Source organism: Acipenser ruthenus, chromosome 4, assembly GCF_902713425.1.
Source record: "Acipenser ruthenus chromosome 4, fAciRut3.2 maternal haplotype, whole genome shotgun sequence".
In the NCBI taxonomy this organism is placed as follows: domain Eukaryota; kingdom Metazoa; phylum Chordata; class Actinopteri; order Acipenseriformes; family Acipenseridae; genus Acipenser; species Acipenser ruthenus.
This window is the reverse complement of record NC_081192.1, coordinates 104,797,154-104,817,794: the sequence shown is the minus strand read 5'-3', so window position 1 is coordinate 104,817,794 and position 20,641 is coordinate 104,797,154. Positions and strand designations below refer to the sequence as shown.

The window sequence follows — 20,641 nt, the reverse complement described above, 5'->3', positions numbered from 1 at the left end:
TCACTGATCACGATTCCACCCTTTAAACTTCCAAATATGTCTTAAAATAATGGAGGATATAACGTCACACACAGCTAATAGAAGCACAGACACACTCACAAACACTTTTAAACATGTCTTTGCCCACGAGCGACGACACAAAGACAGCCAAAGAATCATTGACAACCTGCTTGGAGTGACAGCCAATCGCTGAGGCGATGCAAATGATTCATTGTTGCTGTCTCCTGGCTCCTCCCAATGACAGAAGATGAAAAAAATCATTGAATATTAATTTTGTTTTTCAAATGCGAGTACTCTGTGGACCTTCCTGAATTATCATATACTTTGGCAACTTTAACAATGATCTATCTTACATCGTGCAATGGTCCAAATTATTGTGCAAATATGATCATCTTCCTCTTCCTGTTCATATTCTTCCTCTTCCTCATCTTTCGCCTTCTTCTTCAAACATATTACATTTTTTAATTTAACTCAGGAAATATTTTACTTGATTTAGATATAAAGGGTAAATACTGCAGTCTCATTTATTTTAAACCCTCAGGCAAATTCATCCTAGCAGACACTGAAATTAAATTTGGAAACGCATTGTTTTATCAGGATCTTCTCTACATAAAAATTGTGATAAAGAAAATCAAAACTGACGGAAAGTCAAATAGTCATTTTTCTCATTTCAGAAAGCAGGAGTAAATAACAATGTTCACCTTTCTTTTCTTCATTAGATCTTCATATTTGAGAACAACATCTACTATCAATCCAACGTGAACAGCAGAGCAATTCGCCTGGTCTTGTCTGGAAAAGAAGGGGTCATTTTTAATGGCCTGAGTGACTGGCTCTATGAAGGTAAGATCCATGTCCCATACATTGCTGGTTAAGCCAGCAGAATCATTGTAAGTGGCAGTGAATAAGTAAAGGGTAGTTGCACAGGGACATATACAATGTACTGTCTACCTGTGAGCAAACCAAATCATGGAATAACGAGGGAACACTCTACTTTAACACATAAAGTAAGCATTGTAGCCCCCCTACTGTGAATGCTTGGCATGAAATCCTGAAGATGGAGTGTGTTGTTGTATTCTGCATCATTACCAAATGGTCTTTAATATGGCAATAAAGCTGGCCTTCAGTGATGGGAAAACAACACATAGTATTACTTAGAATCACTCTTTTTGGAGGATGGAGTTGGAGGAATTCCTCATCACTCAATTTATGTTGCTTATTGATTTTCTTAAAGTACTTGCATTATTTTGCTCATCCACAAATTGTCCCTGTCTTCTGTGCGTACAATTTTACATCTGCAGGCTGTTGCATTGTTCTGTTCATGCACTGGTGGTAGAGTTTGTTTTTAAAAACTGAGGTCAGCAGTTTTATCATCAACCTTATTATACACAGGCAATGTTACTATACACAAGCAATGTTACTATACAGGGGCAATGTTACTATACACAGGCAATGTTACTATACACAGACAATGTTACTATACAGGGGCAGTGTTACTATACACAAGCAATGTTACTATACACAGGCAATGTTACTATACAGGGGCAGTGTTACTATACACAAGCAATGTTACTATACACAGACAATGTTACTATACAGGGGCAATGTTACTATACACAGGCAATGTTACTATACACAGACAATGTTACTATACAGGGGCAGTGTTACTATACAGGGACAATGTTACTATACAGGGGCAATGTTACTATACAGGGACAATGTTACTATACAGGGACAATGTTACTATACACAGACAATGTTACTATACAGGGGCAGTGTTACTATACAGGGGCAATGTTACTATACAGGGGCAATGTTACTATACACAGGCAATGTTACTATACACAGGCAGTGTTACTATACACAGACAATGTTACTATACACAGACAATATTACTATACAGGGGCAATGTTACTATACACAGGCAGTGTTACTATACAGGGGCAACGTTACTATACACAAGCAATGTTACTATACACAGACAATGTTACTATACACAGGCAATGTTACTATACAGGGGCAATGTTACTATACAGGGGCAATGTTTCTATACACAGGCAATGTTACTATACACAGACAATATTACTATACAGGGGCAATGTTACTATACACAGGCAGTGTTACTATACAGGGGCAACGTTACTATACACAAGCAATGTTACTATACACAGGCAATGTTACTATACACAGGCAATGTTACTATACAGGGGCAATGTTACTATACAGGGGCAATGTTACTATACACAGGCAATGTTACTATACAGGGGCAATGTTACTATATTGAATTGAATTGAATGCCTTTATTGTCACTATACACATGTACAATGAGATTAAAAACCACTCCTATTTTCAGTGCCAACATGTACATAAGATAAATAAGATAAATAAAATAAAATAAATAAATAAATATAACAACATAAAATAAAATAAGTAGTGCCCAGGGGGGGAAGTGAGGGGGGCTGTAAAGTGCACAGTTCTGAGACGCTATATACCTATACTGTAAGTCAATGCATGTGTAAGTTTAAAGTGGTTATGACTTTTGGGAAAAAACTGTTCTTGAATCTGTTAGTCCTTGTTCTGATGCACCTGTAACGTCTCCCTGAGGGCAACAGGTTAAACAGATCAGAACCAGGATGGGAGCTGTCCTTAATGATGGTTTTTCCTCTGCTGAGGCAGCGGGAGATGTAAATATCCATCAGGGAGGGGAGAGGGCAGCCAATGATCTTCTGTGCTGCTCTTATTACTCTCTGAAGCCTCTCCCTGTCTGCCACGGTGCAGCTGCCGTACCATACTGTGATACAGTATGTCAACAGGCTCTCAACGGACGAGCGGTAGAAGGTCAGCAGCAGATTGGAATCCAGGTTGTACTTCCTGAGGACCCTCAGGAAGTGTAGCCGCTGTTGAGCCTTCTTGATAATCGCTGTGATGTTGTCTGTCCAGGAGATGTCAGCGGAGATAAGGACGCCAAGAAACCGGAAGGTGTGGACCCTCTCCACACACTCACCATTGATGAAAAGGGGAGCTAGGTCGATGTTATTCTTCCTGAAGTCTACAATGATCTCCTTGGTTTTCTTAGTGTTTAGAGCCAAGTTATTCTCTGAACACCAGGCTGCCAAGTTCAGGACGTCCTCTCTGTAAGCTACCTCATCTCCCTTTGAGATGAGTCCGACCACTGTGGTGTCGTCAGCAAACTTGACGATAAGGTTGTTGTTGTGGGCCGGACAACAGTCGTGGGTGTAGAGACAGTACAGGAGGGGGCTCAGCACACAGCCCTGTGGGGAGCCGGTGCTCAGCGTGCGAGTGGAGGAGAGGTAGGGTCCGAGTCTCACCGTCTGGGGCCGGTTAGTGAGAAAATCCTTTATCCAAGCACATGTGAGGGGGGGAAGGCCAAGAGTGACCAATTTGGTGATAAGAATATCCGGAATAATTGTGTTAAAAGCCGAGCTATAATCCACAAAAAGCATCCGGACGTAGCTCTGTTGCTGCTCTAGATGGCTCAGCGCAGAGTGGAGAGCTACGGCGATGGCATCCTCTGTGGATCTGTTTGCGCGATATGCAAACTGATAGGGGTCGAAGTCTGGGGGGAGATAATCCTTGATGTGCCGAAGAACCAATCTCTCAAAGCACTTCATGATAACCGGAGTGAGGGCCACAGGACGATAATCATTTAGGCTGGTGGTGGGAGACTTCTTCGGCACTGGGATAATTATGGCTGATTTTAGGCAGGACGGGATGACTGCTTGGGCCAGGGAAAGGTTGAAGATTCTGGTAAAGATGTGGGCGAGCTGGTGGGCACACGCTCTGAGCACCTTACCAGGTACTCCGTCTGGGCCGGCAGCCTTCTTGGGGTTCACTGCCAGGAGCATCCGTCTGACATCGTGCTCCCTCACAGAGAGTAGAGTGGTGCAGGAACCAGGAGGGGATGAGGACAGGGCTGGACTGGTGCAAGAGCCAGATGGGGGTGGAGGCAGGGCTGGAGCAGATGAGTGCTGCTGTTGTGATGTTTCAAAGCGAGCAAAGAAGCAATTTAGCTCCTCTGCCAGTGGCGCACTCAGGTCTCCTGTTGTCACATCACGGCCTCTGTAGTTTGTGATGTCTTGTATGCCCTGCCACACCTCCCGTGTATTGTTGCTAGACAGATGGGACTCTATGCTCCTCTTATGGTCCGCCTTGGCTTCCTTAATACCACTTTTCAGGTTGGCACGAGCGGCTCTATACAGAGCTCTATCACCAAACCTGAAGGCAGCATCGCGGGCTCTGAGGAGTGTACGGACCTGGTTGGTCATCCAGGGTTTCTGGTTTGGGAAAACCCGAATGTTTTTGTCCACAGTCACATTTCCGATACAGAACTTGATATAGTCCAGTACCGTTCCTGTGAATGTTTCTAGCTCCTGGTGTTCAAATAAATCCCAGTCTGTCTGTCTGAAGCAGTCCTGTAATTTGGAGAGTGCATCGTCAGGCCAGATGGTAACGGTCTTTGTGATGGACGTGGCACTGCGTCTGAGGGGGGTGTAGGCTGGGGAGAGCAGGAGGGAGAGATGGTCTGATTGGCCGAGGTGGGGGAGAGGTGTAGCTCTGTACGCATGCTTAATGTTGGAGTAAACATGATCCAGAGTGTTCTCCCCTCTAGTAGAACACTTGACATGTTGATAAAATTTCGGGAGTACAGTCTTCAAGTTCGCCTTATTAAAGTCTCCTGCGATTATGTGAACACCGTCGGGATGGGCCCGCTGCTGTTCATTTATGGTGTTCAACAGGAGAGAGAGCGCCATGTTCACATTGGCGTCAGGTGGAATATACACAGCCGTAATGATCACTACTGTTAGCTCTCTAGGTAGAAAAAAGGGCCGACATCTTACAGACATGTACTCGAGGTCAGGGGAACAGTGTTTATCTGTCATTGTTCCGTTATTACACCAGTTCTCATGCACATACATACAGAGCCCCCCTCCTCTGCTCTTACCGGAGTCCTCAGTCCTGTCCCAGCGGAGTAAAGTACGACCTGCTAGCTGTATGCTAGCATCGGGTATCCTCGGATGAAGCCAGGTTTCAGTGATAATCAAAACACAACAATCACGAACGTAGCGATTTCCAGCTAGTTGTAATTCCAAGTCATCCGTTTTATGCACTAAGGATCTGGCATTGGAGAGATACAGGCTCGGTAGAGGTGGCTTGTGTGGTTGTTTTCTTAGCCTTAACATAACACCGGACCTGCGTCCCCGCTTCTGCTTCCTCTCCCTCCTCCGTCTGCGCCGCCTCCTAGACCCGACAACAATCCACGGAGAGCCCGGCAGTCTCGCTATGTCGTTTGGGATATTGTGCGTATGATGAAAGACTCTCGAAATAGGTATCTGGTGCTGATTACCAATGTCCATAAGGTTCTGGCTTGTGTAGCGGATGTTCGCAGAACTGATAATGCACAAACAAGTAATAAAAAAATAATACGAAAACAACAAAAAAGAGCACTGAAAAGGAGAGCCGTGAGCCGCTGCGACTATGCGCGCCGCCATTGTTTTCTTAAATACAGGGGCAATGTTACTATACACAGGCAATGTTACTATACAGGGGCAACGTTACTATACACAAGCAATGTTACTATACACAGACAATGTTACTATACAGGGGCAATGTTACTATACACAGGCAATGTTACTATACAGGGGCAATGTTACTATACAGGGGCAACGTTACTATACACAAGCAATGTTACTATACACAGACAATGTTACTATACAGGGGCAATGTTACTATACACAGGCAATGTTACTATACAGGGGCAATGTTACTATACACAAGCAATGTTACTATACACAGGCAATGTTACTATACAGGGGCAATGTTACTATACAGGGGCAATGTTACTATACACAAGCAATGTTACTATACACAGGCAATGTTACTATACAGGGGCAATGTTACTATACAGGGGCAATGTTACTATACAGGGGCAATGTTACTATACACAAGCAATGTTACTATACACAGGCAATGTTACTATACAGGGGCAATGTTACTATACAGGGGCAATGTTACTATACACAGGCAATGTTACTATACACAGGCAATGTTACTATACAGGGGCAATGTTACTATACACAAGCAATGTTACTATACACAGGCAATGTTACTATACAGGGGCAATGTTACTATACAGGGGCAATGTTACTATACAGGGGCAATGTTACTATACACAAGCAATGTTACTATACACAGGCAATGTTACTATACAGGGGCAATGTTACTATACAGGGGCAATGTTACTATACACAGGCAATGTTACTATACACAGGCAATGTTACTATACAGGGGCAATGTTACTATACGCAAGCAATGTTATTATATACAGGCTAAAAACCTATAGGAACATTATTGTTCACCATATATTATATAAGAAATAATGCTCACCCAACTATACATACTAAAGTCTATTATTCCTTCAATTTGATGCATTTCCTTAGTTTCTCTGGTTTTTTACATTCCTATTCAATTGCTCTCTCTCTCTCTCTCTCTCTCTCTCTCTCTCTCTCTCTCTCTCTCTATATATATATATACACACTCTTGTGCAAAAGTCTTAAACATGCTGCATTGTTCTACTCTGATGCATTATGAGCATCAACAATTTACTCAAAGCCTTGCATAAAGCAGGAAAAACATTGAGTGAAATGGCTCGTATCATTTGATTTTCAAGGTGTGGTATCCGAAGCATAATCAACAAGTACAAGAGAAACATCATCTGTAATTGACAAACCTCAAGAACTCTTCAATATAAGTGGATTTTTTACATTTATATAAAACCTTGTATTAAATACTCACAATTCTAAAGCGATCAAAGCTGTTACATCACTGGAGATTTACAGATTGCTTTAGAAAGCGGATGTAAGCCGATTTTAGACAGGCAACACATTTCATGAGTGAGGCAAGGAGTGGATTTAGTGGATTTAATCTTGATTTTAAACCTAATCTCCCTGGTTTTTGAGATATACTCCATGTGGACTGAATTCACCTAGAGGGAAAATCCTTAACACCGTGCTACTTGCAGTGAACTGCTGACCTTGTGATAATGTACAGTAAAAGTCACAAAATGGAAGTAAATGCTGTACTAGCTTAGCTTTACTTGATTCACTCAAGTGGAAGTGTGAGGGTATAGAGATTCATGGGCTATACAAGGATAGGCAGAGCATGTCCCTTTACAGGTTAGAAAACAATTGGAATTGATTGCGAACACTTTCTTGAATTCAGTGTTTGTTTTGAGGATACCCTGTATGTGGTCTTGCATTATCTTAGAGAAGTGTTATACACAATCATGTGTCAGTTGACGGCTTTGCCTTTGTCTTCCTAACAGCTACTGAGTCGATCATGATCATCGTTTAAATACCGCTCATACTAAAAAGGGTCTTGTTGTTTGCCCCTATCCCATTCTCTTTCATAACGTTGTTGTCACAGAGGTGTGGGTGTAGAAGCAAAGGCAACAAGGTCTTTTGTAGTGAACACCTCGGGGGTGACTTTATTTAACTGGGTTTTCAGGGAAAAACCTGTCTTGCCAAATCTTCATTCAGCAAACAAAGGTAGGTGCAAAAGAAGAACACAAATCTGATATATGAAAACAAATGAGTGTAAACAAAATCAAAGTCTCTGACTTTTCACGTCGACTTGTTCCCATAGTTACATGCTCTCTGTCCAGCTTCAGCACCTGGACAGCTCTGCACTCTTTTCAGCACTTTTTTAACTGTGTAGCTCAGACAGCGTCTCCTTCATGCATCCTCCCTGGTTGGCAGCCACTTGCAAAGAGAAGTCTTTTTATATACAGGGTTTGGGCTGGGCAATCGATTAAGCTCGCATTCTTGGAATTTTCACATGGATTCCCAGCCCTCAGTGCAGTGCAGGGAGAATTAGAACCAGAGGCAGAAAGTGGCAGTTAAATAAACACAAAAACACAAAACAGTACAGACTGGGTATTCCCCTTCACTATAAAGTTTCAAAATAATACAAAAATCACAGCACACCCCAAACTCTACCCCCAAACTTCTTCCCCAAACTCCTCCCACAAATTCATCCCACAAACTTCTTCCCCAAACTCCTCCCCCAAACTCCTCCAACAAACTTCTCCCCCAAACTGGTTCCCCAAACTCCTCCAACAAAGGATTTCTGGTTCCTTTTACAGTATACATGTGACCACTCCCCAATCAGCATCAATGACCTAGGAGTGGCCACACCTGTGATTGCTGGCAGGGACAGATGTAACCCCATCCCTGCCACCCTTACACTTCCACACACACACTGCTTACATGAAGGGTTTTCGCCCTGCCACTAGAAGTGCTGTATTTGTTCTTTGCCAGTATAATATGCTGATAACTGCAAAGCTGAGTGCATAGCTGGGCAAGCTTATACTTTCTCCTTCTCTACTGGAAGAGCCTGTCTAAGAAGCGAATAAACATTATTGTAAATATTCTGAACAAGCCAGACATTATATAACAAGACACACATCTAGATGTGTATTACAGGTGAAGTCAAATATGTGTCATATGGGAAACAAGCCAGAGAAGAAACAAAACACAGTGGTTCTGTCCCCAATACGTCTCAGCTGCATACGTCCTCTGTCTGCTATACAGCAGATTCCCCATGTTGACAGAGGTCAGTCAGGATCATAATGAATGTTATCCACATTTGCTTTCTGCTCACAGTAAAAGAAATTGACTTTCTGGTGGGGTGTGCTTTCATATTAAAACTACTGCATAAGCCAAGAAAATAAAATAAAAATCTGTGAACTAATTGAATGGTTCATCTTGGCAAATCTATAAAGATCTCCATTGCAGTGGTATTCAGAATATTTCCAGTGGCTTACAGTTTACCAGTTGACCAGTTTAATATTCCATCTCCCCAAAAATCTAAACATGTAATAATAGTAATAATAGTAATAATAATAATAATAATAATAATCACACTGTCATTGTTCTTGGTAGGAGCTGCTGTCTCCACTATTATGAATCGTGACACAGACGGCTGACTAACAGCTGCTCCATTGTCTGCAGGTATCTGGAAGGATGCTTTCAGAAGATTATGAGAGGCAGTCAGTTCAAGTGGTGCGTGTGCGAGTGTGCGTGTGCGTGTGCGTGTGCGTGTGCGTGTGCGTGTGCGTGTGCGTGTGCGTGTGCGTGTGCGTGTGCGTGTGTGTGTGTGTGTGCGTGTGCGTGTGTGTGCTCTGTGACAATGTGATGCTGTTTCCAGCAGTAGATTTCTAAGCACACCACAGATAAATGTCAGTACTCATGAATGGTGCTGGATCGCCACACTGTTTACTACCATGGGTTGGAATACTGTAGCAGAATACAGCAGCACTAATGCAAGCCTCTCAGGGAGACAGGAATCACTTCAGTCTCCTTGACCATCCAAACAATGCGAGCGATAGTGCATTAGGGATGCACCGAATCTAAGTACATATATACGAGAAGAAAATCCCACAGATAACTACTGAACACTTACTAGTGCTGAATTTAGAAATACTAAAAGAAAGTTCATACATTCCATTGCAAAACTTTCTAATATCAGTCGATTAAAGACATTGAAAAAGACTTCTCGTTGAAACATTTGCCATTTAATTTATTACGTTTCTTTTAGTATTTCTAAACTAAAAAGTCCAGACAACAGATAAACTAGAAAAAATAAATAAAACAATCATAGAATGGATCATGCATATGTTAGTAGTCAGGTAAGGTCAGAGTTATGGCAAATTAATCTCTGTCCAATCAGTATATATAAGTTTTCAGATGCATACATTATACAGCCGCCGTCTAGTGAGCCCACCTGCCACCTGTTATTACTGCTTGTAAGGTATCATCAATCGACCCGATAACTGCGTTGCAAAATAACCCTTTAGATAAAAAGCACAGACAGGTTGAAGTGTTTTACACTCTCCTTTTAGAATCATGATGATGGTGACGCGTGTCTTCTACAGTTAACATGGCTCAGATGATTGTTTATTAGATTTCGATAATTTGTTCAGCCAATCAGAGTATGCTCAGTATAGTGATGGCCAATCAGTATGCAATATGTTTCCAGAGGCTTGCATTAGACAGCCATCGTCGTGTTCACCCATCTGCAACCAGGCATATTGCTGCTGCGTCAAAAGGGATCATCAGTCAACTCAATAGCTGTTTGGAGCACAAGGAAATGGCACCTCCTGTAGCCTGCAGGCCCATTTAAAGAGTAAGTAGTGGGTTTAGAAAAATATAGCGTAATACATCCCCATGTGTCGCTACAACTGTTTCAAAACCGCACCTGTCATTTTTCTTTTCATTGTTAACATCCTGACTACTTTTTTAAATTTAAACTTTTCAAATTGTCTGCTCTAGTGCACTGATGCTAGTGTACAGATTATTGATCACATTGTCAAACAGCTCACACAGCAATAACGATCCATCATGTGGTACAGAACAGAAAAGCCAGAGCACTTATTATATATTTTTTTAATGTAATCGCTCTTCCTGCACAGGGGGGGTGTGTAACGCTATATATTTTTTAATGTAATCGCTCTTCCTGCACAGGGGGGGTGTGTAACTGTGGCAAAGCACCCCGCCCCTGTGTGCATTTGTGTTATGTGTTGTATGTTGCGTGCGTGTGTGTGTTAATGTTGGTGTATAGATTGGTACACGGGATATAAACGGGTCTGTGTTTCACGTATATTTAAAGTGTAGATTTGTATTTAGGCACGAGGAGAGCACAAATCACTTCACGTGCTGGTTAAATGTAATATGTGAGCACGGGGTTGCACAGAATTAATTCACGTGCTGGGATTCAAGTGAATAATTAATTAGTAATTGAATCCCAGCACAACAGTATATATAGATGCACATTTTCACTCAGTCGGGGTTGGTGTTCGGTGAGTGGAGAACGGGATTGGAGACGGAGGTGAAGTAAAATAATAATAATAGTAATAGTAAAAGTAATAGTTAACGTGTTTTCACTCACCGTGTTTGTTCGTCTGTCTGTCCTGCACCGTCTGTTTAGCGTTTAGTCGTTTTGTATGTCTATTTATTTTGGCGTGTAGTGCCGTGTCCAGTGTTTTTGTGTTTCAAACCTTTTATTTTCTGTTCTGTTTATTAAATGCTGAGCGCGATCACGCGTTCAGCCTCACCAAAACCCCATCTCTCTGTCGTTTGTTTACTCCCTGCTTCTGGTCTGACGCCACCCACTCCGGCCGTCTTTGTCCCTTCGTGGTGTCCTGCGTGGGATCGACAGCGCCTCCAGGACTCAGGCCAGAGCAGGAACCGCATTTTTTTGAAAAAAAAAAAAAAAAAGTGTTGGATTACAAAAAAATATATATATAAATAAATAAAATGGGATGGAAGGAGGATAAAGAGGTGAAGGACAGGGATGAGGAGTGCCGCCTAAGGGCCAGACATCCACGGCGATCTAACAAGCCAACGCCGGGGTGCCTCCTCTGCGACCAGGATCATCTGTTCGCCAACTGTCCCTTCCGCAGTTATGAGGAGGAGCCTGAGAGTCCACAGCCCAAGTGGGAGGAGCCTGAGCGTCCACAGCCCAAGTGGGAGGAGCCTGAGCGTCCACAGCCCAAGTGGGAGGAGCCTGAGCGTCCACAGCCCAAGTGGGAGGAGCCTGAGCATCCACAGCCCGAGTGGGAGGAGCCCGAGCGTCCTACGCCCGAGTGGGAGGAGCCCGAGCGTCCTACGCCCGAGTGGGAGGAGCCCGAGCGTCCTACGCCTGAGTGGGAGGAGCCCGAACGTCCTACGCCTGAGTGGGAGGAGCCCGAACGTCCTACGCCTGAGTGGGAGGAGCCCGAACGTCCTACGCCTGAGTGGGGGGAGCCCGAACGTCCACAGCCTAAGAGGGGGGAGTCGGTGCGTCCACAGCCCAAAAGGGAGGAGTCGGTGCGTCCACAGCCCAAAAGGGAGGAGTCGGTGCATCCACAGCCCAAAAGGGAGGAGTCGGTGCGTCCACAGCCCAAAGAGAGGAAAGTCGGGGCTTCCATAACCCTAGGAACCAAGCTGCCAGCAGAGGGAGAATGCCTGCTGGTCCCACCTCCACCAGCAGAGGTAGAATGCCTGCTGGTTTCCCCTTCCGAGGCAGAGCCGCACCAGTCCCCTGCAAGAGAGGCAGAGCAGCACCAGTCCCCTGAAAAAGGGGGAGACGACATGCTGCTCCCACCTCCGTCGCCAGGAGACTACACGCTGCTCCCACCTTCACCGGCAGGAGCAGAGCAGCCGGAGCTGTCTCTGCCTCCGCCACCTCCACCGGCAGGAGCAGAGCAGCAGGAGCTGCCTCTGCCTCCGCCACCTCCACCGGCAGGAGCAGAGCAGCAGGAGCTGCCTCTGCCTCCGCCATGTCCACCAGCAGCGGGTGAATGCCTGCTGGTATCACTTCCCCCACCAGCAGAGGATGAATGCCTGCTGGTATCACTTCCCCCACCAGCAGAGGATGAATGCCTGCTGGTATCACTTTCCCCACCATCACGAGGAGAGGAGCGGGAGCTGCCTCTGCCTCCATCACCATCAGGGGGAGAGAAGCAGGAGCTGCCTCTCCCTTCACCAGAAAGACCAGGGCGTGAAGCTGGCGGCCCTCCGCAGCCCTTGCATAGGCTGCTGAGGGAAGCATGGGTAAGAATCGCCTGGTCGCAGAGGCCGAGAAGAGGGCCAACACCCGCATCCCGGCTGGTCCTGACTCCCTGCCACGCTTCACCCTCGCCTGGGGCTGCCAGCCGTGCCGCATCGCCTGGGGCTGCTAGTTGCTCCGCATCGCAGCAGGAAGTACTGTGGCCGGAACCCCACCAAGGGGAGTTGTCGGCCACGAAGAAAGTGGGGGAGGTCAGGAGACCTGCTCCCACTGCAGCAGTTTCGCTGCCGGAGATCGTGGGGGAGGTCCGGAGACCTGCTCCCACTGCAGCAGTTTCGCTGCCGGAGATCGTGGGGGAGGTCCGGAGACCTGCTCCCACTGCAGCAGTTTCGCTGCCGGAGATCGTGGGGGAGGTCCGGAGACCTGCTCCCACTGCAGCTTCTTCGCTGCCGGCAGTACTGTGGTCGGAGCCACACCAAAGGGAGCTGCCGGCTACGAAGAAGGGGGAGGTCGGGGGACCACCTGCCCCCGCAGCTTTTTCGCTGCAGGACGGGACCAACAGGCTGTCAGCCGTGCCACTACCGGCAGGGGTGCTGACAGCATGGCCAGCCATGGGCCCACTGAAGCCTCCCTTCCCAGCCCGAGACTTTGTCCTGGACTGCTGGATTTTTAAGGGGGGAGGTGGCCGTTGAGGCCATGTGTGCTGCGCACAAGGGGGGGTATATGTGGCAAAGCACCCCGCCCCTGTGTGCATTTGTGTTATGTGTTGTATGTTGCGTGCGTGTGTGTGTTAATGTTGGTGTATAGATTGGTACACGGGATATAAACGGGTCTGTGTTTCACGTATATTTAAAGTGTAGATTTGTATTTAGGCACGAGGAGAGCACAAATCACTTCACGTGCTGGTTAAATGTAATATGTGAGCACGGGGTTGCACAGAATTAATTCACGTGCTGGGATTCAAGTGAATAATTAATTAGTAATTGAATCCCAGCACAACAGTATATATAGATGCACATTTTCACTCAGTCGGGGTTGGTGTTCGGTGAGTGGAGAACGGGATTGGAGACGGAGGTGAAGTAAAATAATAATAATAGTAATAGTAAAAGTAATAGTTAACGTGTTTTCACTCACCGTGTTTGTTCGTCTGTCTGTCCTGCACCGTCTGTTTAGCGTTTAGTCGTTTTGTATGTCTATTTATTTTGGCGTGTAGTGCCGTGTCCAATGTTTTTGTGTTTCAAACCTTTTATTTTCTGTTCTGTTTATTAAATGCTGAGCGCGATCACGCGTTCAGCCTCACCAAAACCCCATCTCTCTGTCGTTTGTTTACTCCCTGCTTCTGGTCTGACGCCACCCACTCCGGCCGTCTTTGTGACAGTAACGCTATATTTTTTTTTAATGTAATCGCTCTTCCTGCACAGGGGGGGGTGTGTAACGTTATATATTTTTTTAATGTAATCGCTCTTCCTGCACAGGGGGGGTGTGTAACGCTATATATTTTTTGTGTGTCATTCACACAGTGATCCATGTACTGAGCATGTGTCATTCACACAGTGATCCACATACTGAGCATGTGTCATTCACACAGTGATCCACGTACTGAGCATGTGTCATTCACACAGTGATCCACATACTGAGCATGTGTCATTCACACAGTGATCCACGTACTGAGCATGTGTCATTCACACAGTGATCCACGTACTGAGCATGTGTCATTCACACAGTGATCCACATACTGAGCATGTGTCATTCACACAGTGATCCACGTACTGAGCATGTGTCATTCACACAGTGATCCACATACTAGAAGGATCATGTGTCATTCACACAGTGATCCACGTACTGAGCATGTGTCATTCACACAGTGATCCACATACTGAGAATATGTCATTCACACAGTGATCCACGTACTGAGTATGTGTCATTCACACAGTGATCCACGTCCTGAGCATGTGTCATTCACACAGTCATCCATTTACTGAGCATGTGTCATTCACACAGTGATCCACGTACTGAGCATGTGTCATTCACACAGTGATCCATTTACTGAGCATGTGTCATTCACACAGTGATCCACGTACTGAGCATGTGTCATTCACACAGTGATCTGTCCTCTAAAACACTGCAGGAAGAATGATTATAAAAAGAAAAAAACATAAGAAAAAGTGCTGTGGCTTTTCTGTTCTGTACCACATCCTGGATGGTTATTGATGTGTGAGCTGTTTGACAATGTGGGTAATCATCCTTACACTATCATCAGTGCACTAGAGCGGCCATTTTGAAAAGAGCTTTGAAACAGACTTTAAAGTTATAAGTGTAAAAAGTTGTCAGATGTTAACAATGAAAAGAAAAATACAGGTAAGTTATTTAAACAGTTGTATCAACACATAGGGGTGTATAACGGTATATTTTTCAGAACCCTGCTACTTCCTCTTTAATGGCTTCAGGGTTTCTACAGCATCAGTGAATTAAAAAATAAATAAAAAATATGTCCCAGTTTGTGACTCTGGAAAGCTGTTAACCCTAACTGTGATAAAGATAACAGATGCCATTTTCTGCAGTGCTAGCATTAATGTGAACTAGAGTAATGACACTCAGTTATTCTAGTTTGTTTCTCATGTGGTACTTTTTAAAAGCTCATTATATTTGAAATTATTCAAATAGAATCAGAGTTAGTTGCAGGACAGAGCAGTTCAGTTATTGTTCTGGAGTAGTGTCTAATTTGTTTGACAGTATACTATTAAAATAATTGTTTTCCTCTCTAAAAATCAGTGTTTGTCTCTGATCTTTTCACAGGGCCCAGTGGTTTGCAGTACTAATATTAAAATAATGTTTTTAAAAGGTTATTTTAAATTAAAACTGCACCAGTCTGGTTCATATTAAAGGTTGATGTTGCCATCTTGTGGATGATTTTAGATACTACACTTTTAAACTGCAGCGATTGAGTACCGTTCCTCTGTTTCAATGCGTGTTTTCCATCTATTCACAATTCTACACTGAAACACTGCAGAGTGTCACTAATCTGAACCAGTAGGGACCGGACCTTCTTCAGATTTAATCAGAAATTAAAAATACAGAGACAGCTGAATTATTATTTTTTTACACTGATTATATTTCAATGCAGACTGCCAGGGTTAGTATTAATGCATCTACTTTGGTTGTATTTGAAAATGTGCAGAGCACTGTAAAACTGTACCATCTATTCACAGGAAAAGGATTCATTACTTACGTTTCCGCTGAGGCATAATATATAAAAATTGTTCCTCTGTTGAACTTTTATTTATTCTGTATATCAGAAACATGCCGAGGTGTGAAATAACTTGAACTGTAAAGTATTAATCCTGGTACAGTAGGCTTACAGTAGGCTTGTAGTGCACATGTAAGTGGATTTCACGTAGACTGGTCAAAGCGAGAGTGTAAGCCATCTATCTATATTGGTTGGAATTTATAATCTTATGTTGACATCTACTTTTATATGTATTTTAGTGTGTACGATTGTAGGCTGTAAATAAATAAGTTTGAAGAGCCATTTGTGTTTGTAGTTGTTAGTTATTATACATGTATACCATGTGTGTAACACTTCATTATATATTTATTCAGTTTTTAAAATTACGATTGAACCCCCAACCCAATACACAATTTGTTTATAGTTAATTGTTCAGTGAATTCCTCTAATCATGCACTTTCTCATTACATACGTTATCCACGTCAATGATCTCGATCACATTCACAGTTGCCAAGTCCGCTATAATAAGTGAGATTTGGCTTGGGTTGGAATTTGCATAAACACCCATACTCTGACATGCTTTTTTTTCTCGTGAGACTTGGCAACACTGATCACATTTGGTATTCCATTCTTCATGTCCGTGGTGATATCTTTTGAAAGCAAGCTCCATATTGAACTTTTTACCAATTACAAAAAATGTTTACAGAATACTTAACAACTGCTGTTAGGACCATGCTGCATGATTTGTTTATTATGATCTGTATCTTCGGCGTCACAGCCGTGGTCTGTTAAATTTCTGTTTCAAGGCGAGTTATAGTCTTTCATGAAATAAAACCCTCCTTTTCCAAGTGAAAATTAACATTACTTCACAAATCAACATAATTTTGGAAATCACGTTAGCATGATTATTTAATAACGAGATATGCATAACGACCTCTTCAAAATGCCAAAATCAATGCTACATAACGATGTGTTGATTAACACTGGAGTTATCATTTATTGACTTTTGCAAATCCTGCCCACAGTACATACCTAGCATGTTGCAAATTACAAGAAGCTGTGCTATACTGCTTTGGAGAGGAAGCAAATAAGGCAGATAATAAAGCCCTTGTGCTTCTGTAGCACTGGGGAATCTTAATTATGTGATGCATTATTCAGCAGCACTACCCCCAGCACTGTCCTTCAAGGCAAACACATTGAATGAAACTCATTTTTTGAGTCGAAGGAATTCCATTATCTCTTGCATGTCTCTCTCTTTCTCTTCCGAATGTTATTTTAAAGACCTTACATCATATCCACACAGCAGCGTATGCTGATTAAAGGTAGCAGCTTTGTAATAATGCTTTAAGTTCTTTGTTTTTTTACATAACTGGTTCTGGTTTAAAACAGGAAATTACATTTAAAAAACAGCCTTTTGCTACAGGGCTTTGTACATCAAGCCCAACAGAAGTAAACCGTTTTGCTGGCTCTGAAACTCAAGGAAATGACGTCATTACACTAAATGTTTCCTCTTTTGTGCAGGCAGGTAATTGAGTTTGGTTGGCTGATGCTTGCTCTTTAATAAATATCTTTATTATATTATCTTCTGTGGTCAATATTAAGTTAGTTGTCCTTTACTCAAAATGCAAGGTACTTTCCCAATACCTGTTATTGACTGTGGGATGCAGTGTGTATCTTGTGGTGTTAAGAGGAAAGTCGAATCATCTGGATGTATAATCAATGGGCTTTGCCATTTTGCTCTTGTGAATTGCCTGCTCAGTAATGTGCCTTAGATGATGTAAGCCTTGAAAATATACATTGAATCCAACATTAGAAAAAGTATAAATCTTGTTATGGCACCAGCAGCTACAATGCAAGTAAGGATGCCTGCTGTGTATAAATAACTGCTTTTTTAATGCTTTAAATGCAAAGTGGAAGAAATATGACATTAACAGCAATATGGATTATAGTAATTACATTTAGATGTATATTTTGGCTGATCATATGTTTAAGCATGCCAATTACAGTGATTAATTCATTTAAAAAATACTAATAAGCTGTGTTTATATTGTCAAGAGTTACTGTATCGCCTGTATTTTACATTTATATCATTAGCATGCACAGTCTTTGTATAAGAGTCTTTGCATAATGTATAAGACACATGCTATTGGCACGAATGGCACTGCGTCTATCAGTTCACTAGCCTAGATGAATGGCTGTGCGAGGATGTCTTGAGTACAGCAGGGCTTGGCCCCGGGGTCTCCCTCTCTGTGCCCTGGATGAGGTGAGACCTCCAAGGCAGGGTGGCTAATGTCGCCAGCCCCCTGAGAGAGACACCATTGCAGAAGTGGCAGAGGGGAGCATGGAGGCCTTCTAAGAATCTACCTGGAATGTTTTACTGTTAAGCTGAGGGAACACAAAGCCACTTTGTATCTTGGAACATGGTTTCAGGAGACTGGTTACAGGCCACTGCATGGCATACCAGGGCAGACTTGTTTTTTTTACAGCAAAGTTGCCTCAAACTAGGTCTCCTGGTCTCCTGGAACCAGGTTTCAAGCCACTGTTCCTGAAAAAGGGGCTTTGTGTTCCCTCAGCTTTTGACACAGCTAAGGAACTAGCTGTCTCAACATGCTTACATTTGAATGTGATCTTTGCACACAATAGACCTGTGCAATACGGAATTAAGACTTTAGCTGACTGAAACCTGGTTCCAAGAGACCAGGAGACCTAGTTTGAGGCAACTTTGCTGTATCAAACCCCAAGTCCTGTCTGGTGTGCCATGCAGTGGTCTGAAACCTGTTCTCCTGAAACCAAGTTCCAAGCCACAAAATGACTTTGTGTTCCCTCTGCTTAACAGTCAAATTTGAACGTTTTTTATTATTAATTATTGAAATGATTATAAAAGGGAGCTTGGGCAGTTTTTAGCAATACATGCAATTAATGTTCAATGAAGGTTTCTTGTCACTGTGATAATGTGTTTTTTCTTTTTTTTTATCATGCTAATAAAATAATTTAGAGCAGAATGCTAGTTATTTAAAAAATGCTAATTCTTAAAATAACTCATTTCTACAACCTTTTAAGCTTACTGAATCTGTGATATTAGACTTTGTTTGCTGTTTTCGTCTTGATGTTCTGAACGTTTCACGCCAGTTATTAATGTTGTGCTCCAGCCCGTCCTCTTGAACTCATGTAAGAGGTTCGCCCAAGTCACCAACTGTTGCTTTCACCCAGAGCTGATAACTGCAGCAACCCTCAGCAGGTCTCCAGACTCTTCGTCTTACATTAGTGTTCAATGGATTTAGTGAATTATTGCTCCTTAATTGGATTTGCATTCAATTAAGGATCCTATTTAAACGTAATAACCGGTCTTTGGCTATCTTTGCCATGCATATTAAATGACCAGTCTTTGGAGAGGCAATTGACCAACAGATATGTAAGATCTCAAAGGAAATTCAAATTTAACTTCAGATTAAGTGTGCATATTTTGAATTTAGTTTGTTCAGCTTATTCGATGAAGGAAGTTGCATGGAGGCAAATCTTTTTTTTTTATTTCTTGTATTAGTTACAGGGGAAAAGCCACTGAGACCATCTAGGTTATTTCCTTTGTTTGTTTTGCATTGTCATTTCCACAAGCTAATTACAAATACATTTACTCATAGACTTAATGCAGTGGGGCACACTGGTGCCTGTACATCTTGACATAAGTGCACAATGCAGTATTCCATTCAAAAAGTAGTTAAATGGTGAGCTTTCTTAATGGCCTAGTACCATGTGTTTGAAAGTAGTAGCTGAGCTGCAGCTGACGAAGCAGGATGGAGCGAGAGAGGGAGTAGGGCTGAAGTGTGAGGGATAGGTGGAGGCAGGGTTCATCTGTAAACAAAAAGGTACCGGCTCTTATCATTAAGGAAGGGGACAGCATTTTTGTTTGTAGACCTAATGTACTGACCTTGATTTACAGTAGCTCCCATATATGCTTCAAAATCTGCTTGTTTATCAGGATTTCATGTCTTATTGATGAAATCGGAAGCTGCATCCCCTCCTTTGCCTAGCCATGTTTTAACATAATCTTCAAGTCTGAGGGCCGGCTAATCTGGAGGGCCGGCTAATCTGTTGAACAGGAGCGACGACACTGTTGTTGTTAAGAGCGCTAGTTTTTGGCATTTTGCTGTTTGGATTGCAAAAACAAATTGTAATTTTCTTACTTATAGTCATCGCATCCTTGAATATATCTTTACAATACAGTTTCATCATTCAATTTGTTATGTATTTTGAGTTCTTTTTTTCATACGTTTCATCACTTGAAAGCTGTGTAATTCATGCCTTATGTACAGTATAGCCAAAGGATCCTGACTTCTAAAATAGATACCAATAATCTCATAAACCATTTCAGATGCTGACTGGAAACAGCACCATCACCTTTATCTCAGTTCATTGCCTCATTGTGGTCATGTGACTAGGCATGAGTTTATCAGATTATGAACCCACTGTTCTGCAGGGTACTGTGGTAACTTCATTATTTATTGTAATGAATCAGATCATTCTACTTTGATACAGTATTCAAATTAGGCAGTTTATTGATTAAGAAAAGATTATTTTGAACAGATGATTATATCCAATACATGATTACATTTGATTACATTCATTGGTTATTCAAGATACAGAAACATCACAATTATTGCAACACATTTTTCTAGGTGAGTAATGGTAGTCACCTAGCTTACAGTCAAAATAGTAGTTAGCCATTTTACCTTCTAACTGGGAATGATCTCTCAGGCTATGGAGGAGATGTTTCTTTCAGATGTTTCTTTTCACCCGATCAATTCAGTTGGTTGTTTTCCCAGTTAAGCTTGAGCTGAAATTCTGCTGAAACAG

At 42.8% G+C, this 20,641-nt stretch overlaps 1 protein-coding gene across 5 annotated transcripts in view; it reads left to right on the top strand.

Annotated features, from left to right (window-relative positions):
- The window catches only part of LOC117400354 (dipeptidyl aminopeptidase-like protein 6), a 279,665-nt gene that overhangs the window by 223,760 nt on the left and 35,264 nt on the right, over positions 1-20,641 (top strand). For all 5 annotated transcript variants that reach the window (XM_034000187.3, XM_034000189.3, XM_034000186.3 and 2 more), the window contains exon 8: positions 720-840. In XM_034000187.3, the coding sequence (XP_033856078.1) occupies positions 720-840 (121 nt within the window). The remainder of the gene's footprint in view (positions 1-719; positions 841-20,641) is intronic.